General features: G+C 39.8%; 3 protein-coding genes across 5 annotated transcripts; 1 reads left to right on the forward strand and 2 right to left on the reverse strand.

Annotated features, from left to right (window-relative positions):
- Positions 1-1,213: 1,213 nt before the first annotated feature.
- On the reverse strand, positions 1,214-13,477 carry LOC129745558 (ralBP1-associated Eps domain-containing protein 1). The gene is made up of 6 exons (XM_055738694.1): positions 12,658-13,477; positions 6,943-7,748; positions 6,268-6,883; positions 6,036-6,204; positions 5,294-5,964; positions 1,214-5,232 (listed from the first exon to the last, which is right to left on the reverse strand). The coding sequence occupies exons 1-6, from the start codon at positions 12,805-12,807 to the stop codon at positions 4,678-4,680; spliced, it is 2,967 nt and encodes a 988-aa protein (XP_055594669.1). The 5' UTR covers positions 12,808-13,477; the 3' UTR covers positions 1,214-4,677.
- A 1,728-nt stretch (positions 13,478-15,205) lies between these two features.
- LOC129747630 (serine/threonine-protein kinase RIO3) lies at positions 15,206-17,495 on the forward strand. 3 transcript variants are annotated; one of them, XM_055741925.1, is made up of 4 exons: positions 15,206-15,227; positions 15,314-15,673; positions 15,748-16,963; positions 17,079-17,495. In XM_055741925.1, exons 2-4 carry the CDS (start codon positions 15,405-15,407, stop codon positions 17,349-17,351), a joined length of 1,758 nt encoding a protein of 585 aa, XP_055597900.1. In that variant the 5' UTR covers positions 15,206-15,227; positions 15,314-15,404; the 3' UTR covers positions 17,352-17,495. The 3 variants fall into 3 exon arrangements, with proteins under 3 accessions (XP_055597900.1, XP_055597901.1, XP_055597899.1); XM_055741926.1 differs by lacking the exon at positions 15,206-15,227 and having other exon boundaries at positions 15,253-15,673; positions 15,751-16,963; XM_055741924.1 differs by lacking the exon at positions 15,206-15,227 and having other exon boundaries at positions 15,255-15,673.
- Positions 17,496-17,696: 201 nt separating this feature from the next.
- LOC129747631 (nuclear pore complex protein Nup98-Nup96-like) lies at positions 17,697-20,566 on the reverse strand. The gene is made up of 3 exons (XM_055741927.1): positions 20,326-20,566; positions 19,563-20,257; positions 17,697-19,490 (listed from the first exon to the last, which is right to left on the reverse strand). Exons 1-3 carry the CDS (start codon positions 20,400-20,402, stop codon positions 18,913-18,915), a joined length of 1,350 nt encoding a protein of 449 aa, XP_055597902.1. The 5' UTR covers positions 20,403-20,566; the 3' UTR covers positions 17,697-18,912.
- Positions 20,567-22,027: the final 1,461 nt, after the last annotated feature.

Below are 22,027 nucleotides of genomic sequence, written 5' to 3' on the forward strand. Positions count from 1 at the left end.
AAAACTTTGAGTTATCAATTTTGATTCTTAATGAAAAAAGTAAGGGCTCATATTCAGAATTTTGAAGATGCATTTCTTTGAAGTGAAAGTGAAAACTATCGAGGTTGACAAAAGAAGAATTTGATATTTTCTCCAGTATTATAAATATTTAGGTTTCAAATATTCATATTTCACATAATAATTAAAAATTTGATTCAAGATTCCAGAACGGAAATTTCATATTAAGATTTTATTTGGGATTGAGAAGGTTCTGCTTTCGAAAATAGATTTCAGATTCAGCATTCAGATTGAAATTTCATTCAGAAAACAGATTTCAGGTTTTGGAAGAACATTTTACTTTTGAATTCAGGTTACTATGGATTCCGAAGACTTAAATTTCAATTTCAAACTGATGGTAACCAAACGATTTTATGAACTTGTAGGGTTTCTACATCATCACTTATGTATTTCTGAAACACCCAATTCAGACTTACACTAATAACAGTTCAACACAAATTAATGTGCACAACATTGACCAGTTTTTTTTTTAAACGTATTATCGCATCATTAAGTAAAGCTTAAAACTAACAGTAGCTATTTTATAAATATTCACCATGCATTATCGAACAAATGAAAGCGACAATAAAATCGTTACCTAACTTACCGAGACAGTAGATGACTGCAGCCAGCCGGGGTAGAAGATTATTGGCCACTAAAAGCCATTTTCCCTTTCGGTAATCCTGATATTGGCAATCTTTGGAATCGTAAATACTAACGCAGATAAGTAGGTAAGCTGATATTAGGCTCATTTTCGTCGTTTCGATTGGAAACCGTTTTACAGATACTAGAGTAGCTGGCTCAGAGGAGATAAAGTATCAATTGAATAACTCAGATACGCTGGGCAAAAAATAATTTTAGCCCTAAGATTAAGCTAAGGTTTATGGGGACCATTCTGCATTTGATTAATCAACTATGTAGTTCTTTGTTTCACACAGTGACCATCGATGAATGGCTACATTTTGCCGCAGATTATGTTAAAGAGAAATTTTACTGAGTTTTTCTAAATTATGCTTCCAATATGGTTCTGAGATTTCGGATTTTGATTTTCTATTCAGATTTGATGCTTCTATTGAAGATGCGCAGCCTGTTGATGGCGGATATTGCTGTTCGAAGTTAAGCCATTTTCGAAGAAAATTTTCTTCATAATAAAAGAAACAACAAAAACGGATTTCTTTGTACGATTATCTATTTATTTATCGACAATATCATTTTTAAAACGTAGAATTTTACATACAGTTTACCGGATGGTGATGGCATATTCTTCCTATAATTTTCGAGTGTCAGTCGAGATGGTGTAAACTTTTCGTTCTTTTTCTAACAAGATTCATTGATTTTCTTTTTTTTTACATGCTTGCATTTTAGGACCGAAGCTTGAGTATCACTAAATAGTACGCTTATGTATTTTTGTTTTTATTTTTCATCATTTGATTGATATTTGGCTGTTCGATTTAAAGGATCACATTCCTGCTGCATCTTAAAATTCATGCCATTGTCTGCGTGTGATATTCGTACCCGATAGTTTATAAACTTCAATTTATTGTTCTTTTTAGAACCAGATAATTTCTTGTTCATCGTTCCCTAAACGTAATACTTTTGAAAATGTTTGAGTGTTAGCACATAAGAAATTTAAATAGTTTATACATCTTTATAAAAATAAGTATCTCTGTTATATTTCTTCGATTCATAAACAACCATTTATAGCAAAACTTCCAAAGATCTGCTTTTTGAGGATCATCATATATTCTCTTCTATTAACACAGAGTAAACTATCAGAATTGTGAATATGTTACTTTCCTCTACACAACTAGGTCAACCAATTGTTTGAATCTTGCGAAAGAATTATCTTTAACATATGTACATACAGATTAATACACGTTTCCATCTATGGATAAAAATATTTATAGAACTGATTTACACAATACGACGAAAAAAAACTTTATGGAATCATAAGGTTTACGGAGCTTGTTTTATAATCGAGTCAGTTTTCCATTCTTTCTAACCAATTCTTCATACCTCCGCATGCTTCATACCACCGCATTTCGGAGCACCGGTATTCCAGACTACAAAATGCAGGGCCAATTTTCAAGGCTTAAACCACGCATCAAGCTGCTTTATGGCAGCAGTGTTCCGGAAACCACTGTGGTTGAAGAACCACAATGTGACACCCGTGGACCAGCTTTAAAAGTTGATCCGCAGGTTCAATCGACATTCAAACGGATCTTTATTACAGAACTTTTACTTTTTCAAGTTAAATTACGCCGAGGGTCAATCATATAAACTGAATGAAACTGAATGGGGACGGGTTAGGATTAAGGAAAGGAAGAGGAATGAGGATAAACTTTACTGCGATTTGCATTTGGGTGGCCGTAAGCCAAACATTGCTGACACAACATCGGTTGGGGATACTAAGGTCTTGTTCTGACTCTCAACAGTCCAAAATTTATAAATTTCGGTAAAACGGTAAAATTGATCGTTAACACAAGAGTTGGTGTGTGTGAACGATACCAGCTGCTGTTTTCTGCGTTACGCGGCAAACATTTATTATTTTCTGTGGAGCAAGCTCAACCTCAATTTCTTCTTCCTTCATATCATCAACTTCATTGCAAAATACAACAAATTTGAAGTTTAGCTCCGGATGGCGAACAATTTCAATTGGCGTGCCATCTTTTAAAGCGGTCAAAATAAAAAGTTTCCTACCTTGGTCTTTGCTTCTTATTTTTATGACGTACCATGACTTGCGCTTCTCGTAGTAGCCTTCTTCCACCTTTCCAGAGTACTCGTCTACTGATCTCAAAATAACAAAAGTGTTTCTGGGAAATGTTTGACCTCGTTAGTACGTAAAATCATGTAATAAAGCCTTCCTGGCAGGTTTTTCTTGTCCATCCATTCGGGAATGGTCCGAACAGGATTGTCTCCTGGTGAAGGACTCATCACTGCTTCACTTTTTCACGCATCCAATAAAAATTAGCAATTACTTTTCGATTCGAAACTAGCGCACTCTTGAAAATGCGACTGAACGCCTCGAAAACAGAGAGTGAACTCGGAGGTGGTAAATGTTAGGAACGTCTTGCAGACTACACGCAGTCCATCATTCCACCAGCAGAAAGAAGTTCGGGGTTTCTAGGCCAACGCTTCAAGGTGTTCGACCTTTTCATAATTATGATTTTGGTCCACATGATCAACATTAAAACGCGGAATCGGTGGCCGTTGCGAATGGCTCTCATCTTTTGTGGAAATTGCAAAACACCAGGTCATTGCCCCTTGGACAGAAAGTGCCCCATTTGGACAGCAGAATCAACAGCACTCAAACTCAGCACCGATAAAAACATCCCAATCAACGAAGCCCGGAGAATAGTACACACGAGCAGCAACTCCACCAGCTACGCGAATACAGTAAAAACCAGCCAGAACCAACAGGCTACCCAGAACACAATACAACAGCAACAACTCCAACAAAAAGGAGGCGAGCTTGAACCAGAAAAGAACGTACACTCCAGCAACATCACAATCTTCCCAAACTGATGGCATCAGTTTGGATGCAGATTCCCTGCCTCGAAAATGGACCCTCCTTCCAACTTCTCGCCCACACTCCCACCAATTTCGACAGAAGAAGATGTCGGTGAATTTTTTTTTTCAAGGGAGTTTAACTGCCAGGGTCATTCCCCTATATGTCGGTGAAGGTATGGTTAAAAAAATACATCTTCTCAATCAATCGTCGTAGCATGCAACAGGTACGACCACCAGAAATACCCAAATAACTCCTTCTCCTCATATCCTTCCACATCCTATTTCTTCCCTTACCACTTTCCAAAATGTTTAATTAAAAATAACTCGGCACATAGTTGCTTTTATAAGTAAAAGCCCTTATAAACATTGAACAAAATAATTAAACAAATTATTATCGTAGCCTATACTGACTCAGTCAATTCTATAATGGTTACAAGTTTTATATTCCACCTAATAGGCACAACAAAAGAAGCAGGAGCGCTGATTTGAAGCTAGTGTTGGTGGGAAATCGCTTTGATTTCGGCGCTGATGTGTGAGAAGAGCGATGCACTCTGCTTTTCCAATTGGAAGTTAACGCTGCATGATAGATCAATCGAGGATTCCCGAGGCGGTGAAGGTAACGCATTCAAAGCCCTCACATGAAACATCAAAGTCTTCAAGATTCGACCAGAAAGCAATCGTTGCTAGATAAGGTAGGATCTTTGGCGATTATTCTTGAATATAAGAAATCATTTTACTTGCATATCCCCCTTCGAATTGTTTGTTGTGTTCTGCAAACTTGATCATTTATTTTGAAAGACACTGTCAACATTTTTCCAAACTTAATCATTACAAACGAATAACGTAAGCTAGAATCACGGGTATCAGGCTAAAAATACGGTCACGGCAATAGTAACAGACATTTGAAATCCTTCTATTCTGCGGATTTTATAAACAGCTCTTCTTAATCTGCTACAGTTACTAACAACTTTAAAATGTATCCTGTTTCTCTTGTCAACTTGCCGAAAAGCAACGCAAAATATTTCTATAAGCTTTCGTTTCGCCATTAAACGATAACACTTTGAACGATTATTTTACATCAAATGGTCACGTTTTGCTTAGCTAAAAGCATGATAGTTTGAAAATGTCTTATCATGCTAGATGATTGGCAGTCCCCCCAGTTTGCCCTGTTACGATAGCCGTTGTCCCTAGATTCTGTTCCTGGAGTTCTATTTTTATTCTAATATCTTCGCGTTTCTGTTGAATTTGTAGCAGTTCATCGCTCAAATCACCGCATATTCGCAACAGCAACGAGTTTTGATCCTTCAAATGCTTCAGAACATCTGGAGCGTGTGAAGATTCTGCATTCTTGAAACGTACCTGACGCAAATTGTCGCTAAGGGCTGAGATACGCTTATCATAGTCGGTTGTGGAGGACGACTCGACACTGCGTGAAGCCAACAGAGGAGGTGGTCCGGTGTGTGGAGGTGACTGAGAATCACGGAGATGTTGCTGAGCCGATGATCCTCCGTGTTGCGGTTTACGGTACACTTCGAAGGCGCTATTACGGGATGTCACCGGTAGAGACGATCCTCCGACGATCAACGAGTTGGACAGGTTGGTGCGTGATGAAGGATTTGATACGGTTGTAGTCATATTTCCACTTGCATCCAGATGAATCGTTGTCACGTTGTTTTCAGCAGATACCTACAAGTAGAATGCATTAATTTTAAAGACTAAGAAACATAGCTATAAAATGCTTTTTTACCTTTCTTGATTTGCTATCAACATTTGGGGTTGAAAAGTTCGTGAAATCTGCAAATCCATGTGTCGGATTTTGCTCGGATGGCGGCGTCGTACGCGGGGGAACTTCCGGAGGTGGTGGCATATGCATTTGATCTTCCGTTTGTTTTGTGATCGAAGATCCCGAAGTAGGTGCCCCGGTACCAGTGTTCAGCTTAAGCTTATTCAAATCTAAGCTGCTGCTTCGGGTGTGCCGATGTTGTGTTGGTCTTGGAGGAGGCAGAGGCGGCGGGGGCTGATCTTTCTTGCCCGTAATGGTACTGTTTGTAACGATACTGTTCCCATGCCCAGCAGTACTATTTATGATACTATTGAACGTAGCCGTATCAAGAGATGTGGCCATAGCGTCCATAGACGCGACCAAACCTGTCGTGGAAGTAATGCTTGGTTCACGCTGCGGTGGTGGTGGAATAGCACCGACCCCTTTGGAAGGCGGTTTCTTAGGTTGCGGCCTCTGAATTGCCCTAAGATCACCGCTCGTGATAGAATCACGCTGACTCGAATGCGGTGCTTGATGGGGCTGTAAATTTTGTGGCTGTTGCTTAGGGCTCGAATCGCGTTGCACAATCAATATGCCGCCTGTTCCAACGGTGACATCACTATAGACTAGATTACTATTGTCAGCTGCTTCGGCCCCTGAAATAGAGTTCGTACTGTTGATAGAAAACCTTATATCCTTAGAAGACAATGTCTTGAAAAACATTTACCAACTGGAGTGACGCGCAGTGGCACTGGATGTAGAATTTGAGGATCCGAAACAATAGCCTGTGTTGTACGTTGCATATCAAAGTTGACCGGTTTCGGTCCTGGACTAGATACGTTAGAAGTAGGAGATTCGGTAAACTTGGTCCATTCTTTACTGGATGTATTCCATTCCTAAAAATATTATATGGAAGTAAAACTTACGTTATTTAACGCATACAAAGTGCTTAAAATTACCTTATAGTTTAATGTATTTGGTGGCGAAACTGGACGTTCGCTTAACTGTTTCTGTTTAGTTTGATTGTGCAATGGCGATGCTACATTAGTTGGAGTTTTTCTACCACTATTTGTGTTCGAAATTTTTGAGCTGCCTGTGGTAGATGAGATCCCAGAAGGGCTACCAACTCTACTGTTCGTTATACCATTGTCCGTAGTCTGCTGACCAAATTTCAAAGTTTCTGTTTGAGATACTGGTCCATTGCCTCCGTTATCAGTATTATCATCACTTTCGAGATGTAACAGGTCGGCCTCTTCCGGTCCTGTGCGTTCCTGAACGCTTTTAGTAGTTTCGGTTGTAGTTGTGCTGGCAGTGCTTGCTCCTCCCGTTGACCCTCCACTTAGTTGGTTCGGTAGACTTCCGCTGGCACTGTTGAAAAGAGTGTGCTGCAAGAGACTAGGCAATAAACACGGTGGAAGAGATGCCGGAACCGGAATGTTGTTCCTTCGTAGCACCACTAAGTGCATCGCAGCTGTGAACTCGGCTAAATTCAAAGCCCCATCACGGGTAACGTCGCACATTTGCCATATGTGTCGAAGTTCTTCAATTGGAATGCGAGATTTTTCAAAAAATACTCTGAAAATAAAGTTATAATTTGTATTGAGCTTACTTCTCCTGTACCCATAATATAATACCTTGCAACCTGTCCACTAACTAATCCGTGAACATCTGGCTGTATGGTTCTAAACTGCTTCAAATAATATTCTTTTTGTGTTTGGGAAATTTGATAAAAATATTCTAAATCGATTTCCTGATCGTCATCGCTGCTATGCTTGTCCGAGGACTCTTCTTCAGTTCCTAGCAGCTGTCTCTGCTCTTCGCAGACAAGCCCCTGCCATAGGTTTTGATTAGCCCAGGGTCGTTCGGCAACACTGTTGGTTGGCGTCGGACTATCACTGGCCGTGCTCCAAGCTTCGGGCGAGCCCCCAACTCCACTGCCAGGCCCACCGCCAACCAGCTTACCGGATCCTTGTCCTTTGACTTTGATAACATGATGGCGCTCTGCAGATCGTAACATAGAATCATCGTTGTGTTCCACCTCAGAATCCGTGCTAGGCTGATCGGAATTTGTTAGATCACTACTGTTCAAAACTTCAACCCGTTCTCTGCTGCTACTGCTGCTTGCCGTAGCTAATTGGATCAGATCTTTACCACTTTTCATTTCCCCGTAATCTGACTGTCGATTACCGTAACCGTTTCTATCCACTTGAACCCCGTTGCCACTATTAGTAGAGGAACCAGTCGTTGCGTTGTGATTCGGATTGGTCGTTGGAGAATCTATCCAACTAAACTGTGGCAATGGTAGGCTGATGGTTGATGTTAGGATTTCTTCCCGAAGTGGAACCGCGGCTTGATACGCAGCTATCAGTTTCAAGCATCCATAAAACTGTTGTCGCGAAAGATGCAATGCTGTTTGGGGTACACCCACCAGTGATGTTATCTAAGAGGCAAAACAATTTCGACAAAGATTACTACAAAGATTCCACAACAGATACACAATGTGTACCGTTCGCTTAGATAAAAAGTTACAGATTTTTTTCTTTTGTAAATAAAGATATCATTTTTTTCCATTTGATTTCTGTTCTCTGGGTACGAACTATTTTTAGTTTCGTACAAAATTAAATACTTAACTTAAGTTCAGACGTACATCGATATCTTTAAAGGAAGGTTTATTTCGAACAACTCTCTTATATCTCCTTGGAACGTTGGGGGGTTTTGCTGGAGTCCTAAGGAAATCTATTTAACTAGTTTTAGTGACAAGATGGACACGCATCAAACAACTTGGTTGATTTATGGTAACCTTAACCACAACCTCATTAATTGCTGATAGCAATATCCAAACATACCTTGATGCCCAATTTTGATAGTAAATTGTGGCCATAATAAGTTAACAAAAGCTATCTGACAACATTTATTGCCTGTTTTCAATCTAACTATCAACGATAGGGACGTGTGGGAATCAGGTGGGCCTGCGATTCCTTCCGGATCGATAAAAATATTTACTGATAGGTCAAAAATGACTAATAGAACTGGGCAGGGATGTCCGGACATAGACTCAGGGTCTCAATTCCTATGAGAAACTGGCCAACAGTATTCCAAGCAGAAGTTCAGGCAATTCTAGAATGCACTTTAACCTTTTTGAAAAGAGGATACAGGTACACAAGTATCTATAAATTCTCTGCCAGCTAGGCGGCTCTCCACTAAGAACGTTCACATGTTACTCCAACAAGCTAGTGTAAGAAGAGGATTGGCTCAAAGGATGTGATTGAAGTTTTTCTTCTTCCTTTTTGCTCCGGCTAGCTCATGAAATACAGCCAATGGGAATTCGGAACTGTTTCCGATAATAAAATTTCACATGTAATTAAGATTAAATGAATTTGCCTTTTATTTTATTTGTCACTTTGCTCAAATCATAAGAGCAGGGAGCTACTGCTCCCGATTTATAAAATTGTTACGGAATCCGAAAGAAATGATCGACCTGGAATTTTGGCGACGACTTTTAACATGAAAACACGGACACGAATTGAAACTTGGAACGTTTTAACCCTTGCTCAACGAGGCAAGCTGGCTCAACTTGCTAGAGAAGCTAGCCGTTTCAAGCTAGAAATTCGGGGACTAAGCGAAGTCCGTTGGCCTAATGCTGGAGAACACAAGACACAGTCCTGCTTTAATCTGGCTTACGAGGAGAACACGCTACTCGGGAACGAGTAGTTGGTTTCCTGTTGAGCCCGCAGGCCCATGTGGCCCTCAACCGATAAACGAAAGAATAATCGTAGATTTAGAACACAGGTTAGAGACCTTACAATAATCCAGTGAGAAAGGCGAAAATCTGAATTGAGCAGGCATGTCCCGGGTCAGCCAAAGCAGTCACCCGCTTACGATATGCGGAGCTGGAAAAGGCAGTTCAACGAGCTTATAGAAGAGACAAGAGAGCCTGGACAAACCCCCTAGCCGAAGAATGCCGCTGAAAGACCAAGCAGGTCAGCTGCTGACGGATCGAACAGATCAGCTCAAGCGTTGTACTAAGCATTTTGAACAACTCTTCCGAGTCACAAATAGCGATAGCCAACAGAACCCGCAGCTCGAAACACCAACTGAAAGTCGCATTAATGGCGTCAATTCGGAAGCTGACTGAAATAGAAGCGGCAATCAAAGACATGAAGTCCAATAAAGCGCCTGGAATCGATTGCATTCCTGCTGAGGTGCTCAAAGCCGACCCTGCCTTGTCAGCACAAATGTTGCACCGTCTTTTCTGGGATACTGCAACATTCACGGCCGACTGGATGCAGGGTATCCTCGTAAAGGTCCCGAAGAAAGGAGATCTGACAGAGTGCGGTAGCTGGCGAGACATAACGTTGATCTGTACAACCCTTAAAGTACTCTGCAAAGTGATCCTGAAGAGGATCCAGGAGAAAATCCACGGTACATTCCGACGGCAACAAGCTGGATTCCGATCCGGACGATTATGTGTGAACCACATCACAACGCTACGAATTATACTGGAACAAATCAACGAATCCCAGAACTCTCTTCTGCTGGTGTTCGTTGACGTCGAAGAAGAATTCGACCGACTTAACCATGAAAACATCTGGGCGGCTCTAAGGCGACGACGAGTCCCAGAGAAACTAGTCCATCTCATCGAAGCACAGTACGAGGCATTTTCGTCGAAGGTTTTGCACGACGTTGTCTTGTCCGATCCAATCCCGGTAACTGGCAGCAGGTTTCAAAATCAATGTCGGAAAGACCAAGTCGATGGAGATCAACACAGGAAATCCCCCCAGTTTCATGGTAGCTGGAAAAAAGTTGGGAAAGTGGAGTGCTTCCAGTATCTTGGTAGCCAGATAACGACTGATGGTGGTACCAAGAAAGACATCGAAACTCTGATCAGAAAAGCCCAATTTGCGTTTGCGAGTCTCCGCAACATCTGGCGCTCACGTCGAATATCTCTACGAATGAAAATTCGAATCTTTAACTCAAACGTCAAATCCGTATTGCTGTACGGGTGCGAAACTTGGTGCACATATGCGGTGACGACGCGAAAACTGCAAGTATTTGTAAACCGCTGCCTACGTAATATCATCTGCGCTTGGTGGCCTGGCAACTGGATCTCAAATGAGGTCATCAAAACGGTGACATCAAAGGGCGCTAGAAATCGATTTCATAGTCAAACTTTTTTGACTGGTAATGGTGACTATTTTACGCTCTGCTTACTAATTGTACCATGAACTTTTTCTAAAATTTTGAAAGGTTCGAGCCATAAATTAACGTACATCCAAGAAAACACCAATTTGTTCAAAATTTTCTAAGAAGTCAAAGAGAAAATCTACCGTCCCCACTTACCCCATAAAGTGGGGTAAGTGAAGACACCAACGTCCATAACAATTTACGTGATAACTTTTCTCGATTTGCATCTATCAAGCTCATCCCTTTAGCATTGGTATCTCTTTAGCACGTTATTTTATCAAAATTGATCCACAGCTGATTTTTTAAAGTTGAACTATACGAAAAACCGTCCCCACTTACCCCGGTGTACCTTATATAAAAATGAATTTCTGTCTGTCTGTCTGTTCCCTATAGACTCAAAAACTACTGAACCGATTTGCGTGAAACTTGGCAGGTGGGGGTATTGAAGGCAGGGGAAGGTTTCTATTATGGTTTGAGACCCTTCCCTCTTTCATGGAGGGAGGGATGGTCCTCCCAAACAAAAGACAAATGTTTGCATAAGTTATGCAGCATAACTCGAGAACCAATCAAGCAAATGATATCAAATTTGGCATGTGGTGGTATTTGGGTACGATGAATGTTTTTAAGAATGTTAGGTACCCCTCTCTCCTTTCAGTGGGGAGATAGGAAGGGGGAAGGGGGCATACCTTACAATTGTTTACATAACTCGAGAACTAATCAAGATATTGGAACCAAATTTGGCATGGGAGGGCATTGCGGCACAAGAAATGTTTCTATGGTTATTTTAGACCCCTCCCTTTTTAGTGGGGGTATAGGAAGGGAGGGAAGGGGGCTTCTATACATTTTTATTGCATAACTTGAAAACTAATCGAACAAATGGAGCCAAATTTGGCTTGGAGGAGTATCTGGTTACGAGAAAGGGTTCTATGAATATATGATACCCTTCTCTTCATTTTGTGGAGAAATATAAAGGGGGGAGGTACTCCTTTACATTTTTCAGCATAGTTGGAAAACTTTTGAAGAATATGGATCTAAATTTGGCATGGGAAGGAATACGAGAAATGTCACTATGATATTTTCAGAACCCTCTGTTCTTCCTGTGGGAAAATTTTAAAGTGGAAGGGTGCAAACATACAATTTTTACATAACTTGAGAATTTATCCAGAAAATGGAACCAAATTTTCCTTGGTAAGGTATTTAAGTAGTAACGAGGAATGTTTCTATGAATATTTGTTACTAATGCCTCCTTCCAGTGGGGTGATTTGAAGAAGAGAAGGGAACTCCGTTACAATTTTTCGCATAACTCGAGCACTAATCGAGCAAATAAAAACAAATTTGATATAGGGGGGCATTTGGATTGTATGAATGGTAATATGCTTATTTTAAACTCCTTTCTCCTTCAATTGGGGATAAAGATAGGGAAAAAGGGAGCTCACATAAAATTGTTTTGCATAAACCAAGAACATATCGAACAAATGGAACCAAATATGACATGTATAATCATTTGGGTACGAGAAATGGTTCTACGATTATTTGAAACACCATCTTTTTACTAGTGAGTACATAAGAAATGGGGAGGGGGTCCAATACGTTTTTCTTTGTATAGAAGTAATCAATCAAAAAAATCTAATTTGACCTGGGAAGGTATTAGAGTTCAGGCTATGTTTCTATGGAATTTTACAGACCCTTCTACTTTATAGTGTGGAGAGGTGAGAGAAAAAGGGGGTTCCATATGTTGATGTATCGCTTAAAACTTATCTACCAATGTGACCAAATTTGATATGAGAGTTTTTGATTACAAAAAAATTGAATCCCTACTTCCTTCCAGCTTTTGAGGATTGGAAGGGGAAAGGGGAACTTCATAAAAGTTTTTTGGCATAAACCAAGCACTTATGATACCTACAAAAAAAATTTAAAATATTTCTAAAATTTTCATTTCATATTGGAAGGTGTTGCAACGCACACCGGGTCAGCTAGTTTCTAAATAAAGTAAAATCTAACAGTTAAGTCGCCGCGACGATTACTGTCCCCCACCTCTTACTGACACTACAAGGGTGAATGAAAATACTCGGCACAACAAAACTTTGAGTTGAATGCCTTAATAAAACTATTTCTTAATAAAAAAAAAGATAAATTTTCAATAATGATCAACGAAAATAACTTACCTTATTGATGATTTCGTTGGACAAATTGGCCGATCGGAACAGTGAAGTGGCTTTCAATGCGGGAATTTTCCCACTCCCATCCGAAGACTCGCTGCAGATTTTAAACAGATCATTGTAGTAGCGCAACTCAGCTTCCGACAGCTCATCCATTTTTGTTTTTATTTTTTTCAGATTCCTTGATATGCTTTTATGGGGAACAAGTGGGCACTTTTCTGTGCTTGCGAACTTTCTATCGACTATTTTACACGAAAAAACGGACTATCGTCGACTAACTTTGCTATCACTGGTTCGAATGATTAAAAATTTGGCTCCTCTGTCCGAGGATTGGAGGTGCAAATTTTCGCGACACACACGGGAGGAGTGCTATTTCTACTATACTCAGCTGTTTTCCGCAGCAGGATTCGAGAAACAAACCGCACCAGTTGCACTCTTGTCCCAACTAGGAATTACTAATTTCCTGCAACTACAACAGTATTATGGCTAGAGAAAACTATTTTTAGCACTTTTTATTATATCCACCCGTCTGTCCTTTTTGGCTGGCACATGAATCAAATTGGACATTCAGAAATTTGCCAAAACGCTCCTAAAAAGTAAAAGCCTTCCTGCTGTTGCTGCCGATCATCCGTACAGAAACAGCTCACACTGCACACATCTTGCTTCCACCGGCCCTAGCACCGATTTTCACTGCATTAAGCACAACAAGCTGATCGCGACGAATACTGAATAAACTAGCACTATCCTCTATTAATCACTAATGGGCTTTAAAAAAATCATCCATTTTTCGCAGTAACACAACTCGATTACTTTTCTAATGATGAAAGATGATGATGAATGCTCGAGTAAAAGAAAAAGAAGAAACATCTGCGAAATGATCTGCGGTGTTTTATTCAATTTTCGAAAATGATTCAGCGATGTTTTCAAGCTCTGCACCGAGCAAAATTTGCTGTATTTTCACTGTAGACTATACTCGCTAACTTCCAGCTACTCAGTTCAGAGTGACGATTACTCAGTTGTCGCCAAAACCGCACCTACTCAGTTCTGACTAAACGGCTTTTACTCAGAACTGACTAACAGCCCTTATCGCGACATCTGAGTCATGCTTACTCAGAATGCGCGAATGATTCTGAAGCGGTTTTTGGCCGCTTTTTTCATGCTAGAATAATTAAAACCTGTATTATTATTCAGGCAAATGATGGATTTGTCGATTCGATTAATATCAAAAGTCGAATTATATTCATACACCTTTATTTTAAAAAAAAAAAAACAATATTTATATGAACATTTTGGATTTAGTTTACACCTAACGGGTTTCGTCTCCCGGGTTGGGACCGATTATACCGTACTGGATTAAGATATGGCAAATGACCGCCTGGGTAGATGATTTTTGGTCATTCCTGCAAGGCTTTTCCATGAACTTTTCCGAGGACATTAATTCCATCACTTCGGTGGATGTTTTCTTTTGGACTTCAGCTCTGTATCCTACAATATGAAGAAAATCGGATTGATATCTAGAAATAACGTTTAAAATGCATATTTACCATGTAAATTTTCCAGTTTATGTTGCACAAAAACAAACGAAGTCCGACCGCTTCGCACAAACTGATCAACATTTACTCAGTTGTCGCCTTCAAGCACTCGAGTTCTCTGAGTGGCGAATTTCCTGCCGTCTGAGTAATCTTCATCGCTGATTTCTGAGTTCATTAAGATCAGCCGTCGGCTGCTTCATACATGTGGCGACGTCTGAGTAAAAGGTAGTCGGGCTCTGAGTATTTCAATTTTAGCGAGTATGCATCGTTTGCGCAAATTTGATTAAATTAATGCCATTTGCTTTTGGTGTTGGCACTTGCTTTTGGTGTTGTTTTATTGAGCGCGATCGGGTTGCGAGAAATTGGACGAGCAGTGAAAATCACTGCTCTAGTCGGAGCTGTCTCCGCTATTTTATTCATTGTAATTTGCATCGCAATAAGTTCAGCTGTCATTATGCTCGTTTTGACTTTCAATTTCCTAGCATAGCAATACGTTGATTGCCCCTCATTCGTCCCGAGTTATGGGCCGCACTATAAATAATAAATTGCAAAATAATTTACAATGCGGCGAAGCAGATGCCAATTTGTTCCGCCGGTCGAGTTATGGGCCCTCACTCTAATTAATAGATTGTAAATATCAAAAACAACTCTAAAGCCTAGTCCACACTCAGCAACTTGAACTGCGATTTCGGTTGCTGAGACTGTTTATGTTTACATCTTGGTTGCTGAATGTCTCCCATACTAGTCGGGAGACTTGAGACGAGCATTTCATCAAATGTAAACAAAAACAAGTCTCAGCAACCGAAATTGCAGTCCAAGTTGCCTAGTGTGGACTAGGCTTAAAAAGATTTATTTTGAAGGAATAAATCATTTGATTTATGCAACTACTTTACTTCGGTGTTTTTTTTCGAACATCTACACTGAGCCAAATCAACTATCAAGAATTGCATGTCAGACGGTTGCTGTTGCTGTCATAACAAAATTGCGTGCACGCGTTGACTGATGTTTGCACAAAAAATTGCAATGCTTTTCGTCACCAAATGAGTAAATACTTTTCGTTTTAAGGAATTTCACAACATTCTGATAAAAATTAATCCTCAACCTTTCGCTACACATCGTAGTTTTATAAGTTAGCGCGGACGGTGGTACAAAAAGTGTGTGTATTTCAATAGTGAGAAAATAATCGTAAGCTGTAAGAAAAATTCAATCATCCAGAAAACAATGTCTTCGCCATGGGGTAAAATTCAGCCTGTGCAGTCCGTCGACTTCCAGGAGATCATGTCCGAAGAGTTCGCCAGAGGGCTCCAGGCGCAGGAAGAGAATGCTACGGTCAAAAATAAAGCAAAGACGGGTTCCTCCGATATGAACCGAAAGCGAAAAACGGCTCAAAAGGTTCCACCGGATGTTCAACCTGAACCTGTAGCCGGAAGTTCCAAAGCGATCAATTTGGGGCTGGTTGTTGATGACGATTGGGAATCGGTTGGATCCAGGTAAGGTGGAAACGTAAATGAATTTAAATAAAATTATTCATTAAATCCTGTTTTTTAATGTTCTGAAATTTTAGCAGTGGTGCTTCTGGTGTAACGACTGACATTCCTGAGGACATTCTGAAAGCAATCCAGCAGGCTGACAAAGATCAAAGCGATTCCGATGCAGCGATAGCACAACTGTTGCAGGCTCAATTCGACAGCGAGTACGACGAACAATTGAAGCGGGAGGAGAATCATCGGAACAAAAATTCGTGTGTCAAAATATCACTCAAAAACTACCGAATGGTTCCGGAAGAGTTAATCTACGACGAGGAGGCTGAGGATCTACCGATTGATCCAAAAGCGGATTGGGACAGGTTTGAAACTAATGAAAAAGAGCAGAAGTTGATTCCGAGAGTTGGTTACAAGCTAAACGAAGATGGTGAAATGGTCACTAAGCATAATCATGATATCAACGGACGTAAAAACGCTTGTAAGGTGATGTCTTTCCCACCCGAATTTTCCACGGGCGATGGTGCAGGATTCGATATGAAACTTGATAATAAAGTGTTCAATCAGTTGAAGTCGCACTCGAAAAAGGCGACGAAAACGCAACACAAAGCTCACGATAGAAAAGAGAATATTGCAACTGCCGAAATGGGTCTGGATGAGTACACGAAAATTATTCTGTATAAATGGATCAACAATCAGTTGTTGGAATCGGTAGATGGAATCATATCTACGGGAAAAGAAGCTGTGATTTTGCACGGTGAAACCGACCCAAGTAATCCGAATTTAATCGATGGCCAAACTAACCCGAAGGAAGTAGCTATAAAGATTTTCAGTACCACCTTGAACGAATTCAAACAGCGAGATCGGTATATTAAGGACGATTTTCGATTTGCCGGAAGATACTCGAAACAGAACGCTCGAACCGTAATCAATATGTGGGCCGAGAAGGAGTTGCACAATCTGAATCGAATGAAAAAGGTTGGCATTCGATGTCCGGAAATTGTGGCTTTGAAGAAGAATGTTCTGGTTATGTCGTTCATCGGTCAAAATATGAATCCTGCTCCTAAGCTGAAAGAAGCTACTCTGAACGAAGCCCAGCTGATCTGCGCCTACGAAGAAATAGTTGATATAATACACAAACTGTATAACGAGGCTAGGTTGGTACATGCGGATTTATCCGAATATAATATTTTGTGGTACGAAGAGCAGTGTTGGATTATCGATGTAGCACAATCGGTAGAACCTGGTCACCCGGGAGCTTTGGAGTTCCTCATGCGAGATTGCAACAACATCAGCACGGTACATTAAAATTTTATTTTCTAATTAGGATAAAACTGGGATTAATAAGCCCTAGATGCTTAAAATCTCGGAAAAAAGTTGAGAACAAACACTAACTTCCTCTATTCTTTAACAGTTCTTCACCAAGCGAGGCGTCAGCGGAGTTAAGAGCAAAGAGGATCTATTTTTCGATATAACCGGGCTAGATCCGTTGACCTACAATGTTACCAGTCTGGAAAAGATTCACATGAAGGGACAGCCGGCCCACAAAATCAATGCCATCGATGACGATACACCGGAGCAGTTCAAACCACTCGAGTATCCGTTCGATTATGCATGGAAAACGGTGGAGGAGTATCGGAGTCGAAGTTCCGCCCCTCGTGATGCCGTGAAAACCGGTTCGGAATGAGGCGTTTTATATTCATTTAGGACAGTGTTGACAAGATGCTTTCGGTATATTTTTGTTTATCATGCATAATTAGTGTATGAGTTGAGTCCAAATGTTAATCATTTGAATTCTTCAATAGAAAGAGCATACACCCTCATCGTTGTATAGGTTCCGAGTGATGGTTCTTTGGGGGAAAAAACAAGCCGAAACTTCCTGCTATGGTCGCTTTTTGCTGATCGTCATTTCTAGATCTGATGACAGTCATCATATACCGAAAACTGAAACTCAACCTCATCGACTTAAAATGCTGTAGTGTCTTGCATTGTCTTGTTCATTAAGGATACAGAATAATATGAATAGAACTAAGTTAGCAAGTGGATAGAAAAAGGCGAGTAGATTGGCAGACAGATTGCAGTACGGATGCTTCTGGTTGTGCTCTTCTTTGGTCTGAACGAGGACTCTATAGAATCAGAGTACCTTGGTGTGCCCCCAAAAGAACCAACATTCTTCAAAGAAGTATGCGACATTCCAGGGTCCTAAGATGATATGCGTCAGTGCCAACTGACGAACAGCTGATGAAACAATAGGATATTCAGGAAGCATAGGCAAGTTGGACCATACTTGGTTTTAGCCAGTCGTTTTCGACAAATCCAAAAGAAAGAAAGAAAAGGAAGCTTCAGTGCGACGACATTCAGTCGTTAAGAAACTTTGTCATCGAAAAAGGTAACTGTTAAGGTTCTAATGCCATAGGGAAGTAGACATCGGATAACTTCGGTAAGTTTCAACCCTTCGATTATAATTTAAACGATTTAACCGTGTTGTTTCGGAATGACCACTTGGGATAAGCTTACATGAAAATTAAATTTAAATGACAACCGAGTTTTGCACAAAAATGGCAAAAATATAACGACAAAAAACTAAGATTACAAAATTAACAAAACTTACATAAACTACAGAATATTTCAAATAATGTACTTAAAAACTTTTTTTCAAATTCTTTTTTTTTAATTGTTCTATGCTTGTAATGGAATTCACTCTTGTCCTGCCCTCCCGTGTACAGTAATTGTGTAATTTTGATCATTACCGTAACAAATACAAATAATTATTTCTCTATTGCCATCCCCTGGATATTAATCGCTAAAAACTTTAGGATTCAACTTTTTTTTTTTTTAATTTATAGATATTGAACATTATAACGTAATAAACGTCAAAACCGAAGTGTATTCTTTATTTTAACCAAGTTTTGAAAATGAGTTTTAACATTGGAAAAACAAGGTAAAGTAATGATAACTTTCAAAAAGTTGCCCCTACATTTCAATCTTTACCCACTTATCTCAAAATTGACTTCGGAGTAGAATAAAATTCTATCAACTGAAACTAGACGTTTTTGATGTAATTTAGGTGTTAAGCTCGATTTCGCTTAGCAACCATATTTCAAAGTTCAAAAAAATATTAAACTGATTTAAGGCTATTTATTATAAATTAGGAAAACAGGTTTTTGGCCAGACCTATTAAAGTCGAAGTCGTTTCGAATAAGCTAGCTCATTCACTCACAATATTTGTCATGAATACTTTGTTCAATTTATCCGCACAATTCACGCGGCGGCGGAACTGTGGGAATTTTTCCTAGCTCGAAATGGTCAGCTTTGAAGGCCTCTAGTTGCTCTTCGGTAAGATCCTCCATCCGACTGTAGACAGCGGCCGATAGCACTACAGCTGAGCTGGCGACAGTCGTTGTCGATGGTGCCGCTGGAAAAATAGAGTTGGATCCACCTCCAAAAGGGGTCGCTGAATTCACGGGTGCGGGTGCTGGAAGAAATAGATTCTGTGTCGTTTGGGGTTGCCCAGGAGGCTGAACACTACCAAACAGTGATTGGGATGCAGGTTGTTGTGTATTGAAGTTCGTTGTGAACGGGTTCGATTGTGGCTGCTGAACGATTCCCGTTGTTGCTCCAAAGGTTGAAACAGCCCCAAAAACGTTATTATTGGCAGCTGGTATAGGACCAGCTAGGAACGGTGAGGTACTGGTTTGTTGGCTCTGAAAGACGTTTTGATTTTGCAGTGGCTGTTGAGCAGTAAAAGGTTGAGCAAACAAATTTGTTGTTGATGATGTTTCCGTGCTCGAACCACCAAAAATTGATCCACCGCTTGGTGGCTGACCTGAAAGTAAATACAAAATAATGTTAAAATACATTTATAAGCTCTCAACGTGTATGTCAGTAAGACTTTTACCAGCCGTGGCAAATAAAGAAGTTCCTGATCCCCCGAAAACTGCAGGACCACCAAATATACTATTTGTCGTTGGCTGAGCTGGTTGCTGTTGTTGTGGCTGCCCAAAGCTGGCCTGCCCGAAAATATTAGTTCCGGTACCCGGTTGTGCTACTTTAGCAAAAATATTCGAACTTCCACCAAGAACAGAAGTACTAACGGTAGAATTTCCGCCAAAAATACTGGCCGCATTTTGATTGGGTGCGGCTCCAAAAATGTTGCCTGTCGTATTTGCTGAACTTTGGAGCCCCCCAAACGTAGATCCCGTTGATCCAAAACCAGAAGTGGCAGCACTAGAACCACCTCCGAATATGCTGGCAGCCGTGGAAGTTGAAAATGCATTTCCACTAGCTGCCGCCGGTTTAGAGGAATCTTCTGGCTGATTGTAAATCTCTATCAACGTATTCATTATATCTCGATTCATACTCGCAAGCCATTGCATTTTTTGCTTGGCACCGTTTATCATTTGCCCCAGCTGTACCGCATGGCCGGGAAGATTATTCTGAGCCTTGGCTTCCAGAAACATCATTCGAATTTCCTCGAAGCTACAATCTTCAATAAAATTTGGAATACAATTCCGTTCTTTGAACGGACCAAAGCATGACAGGGGCCACTGGTTGCCCTTCAGGGTAGCATCTACTTCCAACTTTATAATTGACCTACAAGATTTTGTTAAAATTTAATTTGAAATCACCCAATTATGAACTATCGTTTTTTTTATCCTTACGCCAGATCTATGTGGTCGTTGTTGCACTTGGAGCCGAAACGACAATTGCCGCTCAAGAAATAGGTACAGATCACCATTTTAAAGAAAAATTGTCCTCTTCGGAACGTAAAAATGGAAAAAGTACGAACTATGGGCGATGGGCGCGCTCGCAGTCCCGGTATACGATTTCTCGTGTGTTAAACAGAGAGAGAAGTAGCCTTCACTCCAATTTCACTCCGATTAGCTGTCATTCTTATGGAAATCTGTGTAAGAGTAAAGAGCAAGCTTTATTCTTTTTAGAAGGCCCAATCCCAATAGCGTGCGGATGCAAATTTTACTCAGATTTTTTATCCCCAAAAAAATCTAAACCAAAACAAACCTGTCACGGATATTTTAAACTACTCACTGACCGTGAATAAAACTCAGTTATACTTATAACTCATTTATAAGTAATATTCCTATCAGAAATTCATTTTGATTACACACTCAGAAAAATTATTATTATAATTTTCATACGATGTGTCTTATGAACCGCTTCATAGAGTGCAAATTTGTTTTTCATGTAAGAGTCTTATGAAATTCTTTCAGTTTTCATATGAACAATTCTAATGTCAAAAAAGAAGACACTTTGGCTTTGTGTAAATATAATACACACATTCATTCGATCAATCAGTTTTTTCATCGTCTAACGAAGAATTCCACTGAAGTTTTAAGTTTTTCATTAGTGAAATGTTATTGTGATCAATGGTAAGTTTCACTTGAAGTTTTTTTTGTAAATGTTAAATATATTTGTTTTTTAAGAAACATTTTGTCTTTAATCTAATGACTTTTCCTGGTGCAAAGGACCGGATACGGCGAAAAGGACTTTGTTGGACTAGAGGGTTGATATGCTGCTGATGTAAACATGATAATATTTCATACAAATTAGCCAGCAATAAAAATTTAAACATCAAAAATCTTGATTATGTTATAAATTTCAATGATTTTTCTTATTGTGCCAGTTCATAAGAGAATTTTATTGCATACATAATAGAACTTTTCTGAGTGTAGTACTATACTGCAACCACTGACCATACTGACTGGACACTCGATTTCGTTTTCTGGATAATTTTTCCAGAAAAAAAACAAAAAAAAAACATTTTTCCAACAGTACGCAATGTCGATTCCAGAGTGCGCATCGATCGATTTGATGAAATGCTATCCCAGTTAGGAAATGCCACCCAACTTTTAAAAAAAACACGCAATTGCTACGATAAAATCGGGCTAAAAAGGACCATTTTTCCTACAGGGCATTTTTGTCAATTTTTTCAGGTTCGCCACCTGCCGTCGGTATTGCGAACCTGCAAAAGCTGACAACAAAAAATTAGACAGAAAATGGTTGAATTTTTGTTCTAAGAGTCAAGTCAGTGTGATCAGTGCTGCAACCATGCAACATCGTATCATATTTCGAACTTAGAGCATAATTCAAAAACTGTTCTACTGAGATGTCTTTGAATTTGATTTTCGGATTCAGCACCCGATTTTCCATTTCAAAATTAGGACGGCCAATAAAGCTCATGATTTTTTAAAAATGTTATCACTATTATCATATTTTTTATAAATTTATATTAAATAAGTACACAAATTTTACAATTTAAATATTTCCACGTGGATATTATCCAAACCCCGACTCCCCTTTACGTGGAAAAGCGCGATCATTTTCAAATCTCCCTCCCTCTCTCAG

This window comes from Uranotaenia lowii, chromosome 2 (genome assembly GCF_029784155.1).
Source record: "Uranotaenia lowii strain MFRU-FL chromosome 2, ASM2978415v1, whole genome shotgun sequence".
NCBI classification, from domain to species: domain Eukaryota; kingdom Metazoa; phylum Arthropoda; class Insecta; order Diptera; family Culicidae; genus Uranotaenia; species Uranotaenia lowii.

Bases quoted from the DNA above. Each gene is read 5' to 3' on its own strand.
- LOC129747630 (XM_055741925.1), top strand. From the start codon at position 15,405: ATGTCTTCGCCATGGGGTAAAATTCAGCCTGTGCAGTCCGTCGACTTC. The intron at 15,674-15,747 runs GTAAGGTGGAAA...CTGAAATTTTAG, and splicing joins TGGGAATCGGTTGGATCCAG to CAGTGGTGCTTCTGGTGTAA. The intron at 16,964-17,078 runs GTACATTAAAAT...ATTCTTTAACAG, and splicing joins ATTGCAACAACATCAGCACG to TTCTTCACCAAGCGAGGCGT.
- LOC129747631 (XM_055741927.1), bottom strand. From the start codon at position 20,402: ATGGTGATCTGTACCTATTTCTTGAGCGGCAATTGTCGTTTCGGCTCC. The intron at 20,258-20,325 runs GTAAGGATAAAA...AAAATCTTGTAG, and splicing joins AACGACCACATAGATCTGGC to GTCAATTATAAAGTTGGAAG. The intron at 19,491-19,562 runs GTAAAAGTCTTA...ATTTACTTTCAG, and splicing joins TTCTTTATTTGCCACGGCTG to GTCAGCCACCAAGCGGTGGA.
- LOC129745558 (XM_055738694.1), bottom strand. From the start codon at position 12,807: ATGGATGAGCTGTCGGAAGCTGAGTTGCGCTACTACAATGATCTGTTT. The intron at 6,205-6,267 runs GTAATTTTAAGC...TAATATTTTTAG, and splicing joins CAAATACATTAAACTATAAG to GAATGGAATACATCCAGTAA. The intron at 5,233-5,293 runs GTAAAAAAGCAT...TTCTACTTGTAG, and splicing joins TTGATAGCAAATCAAGAAAG to GTATCTGCTGAAAACAACGT.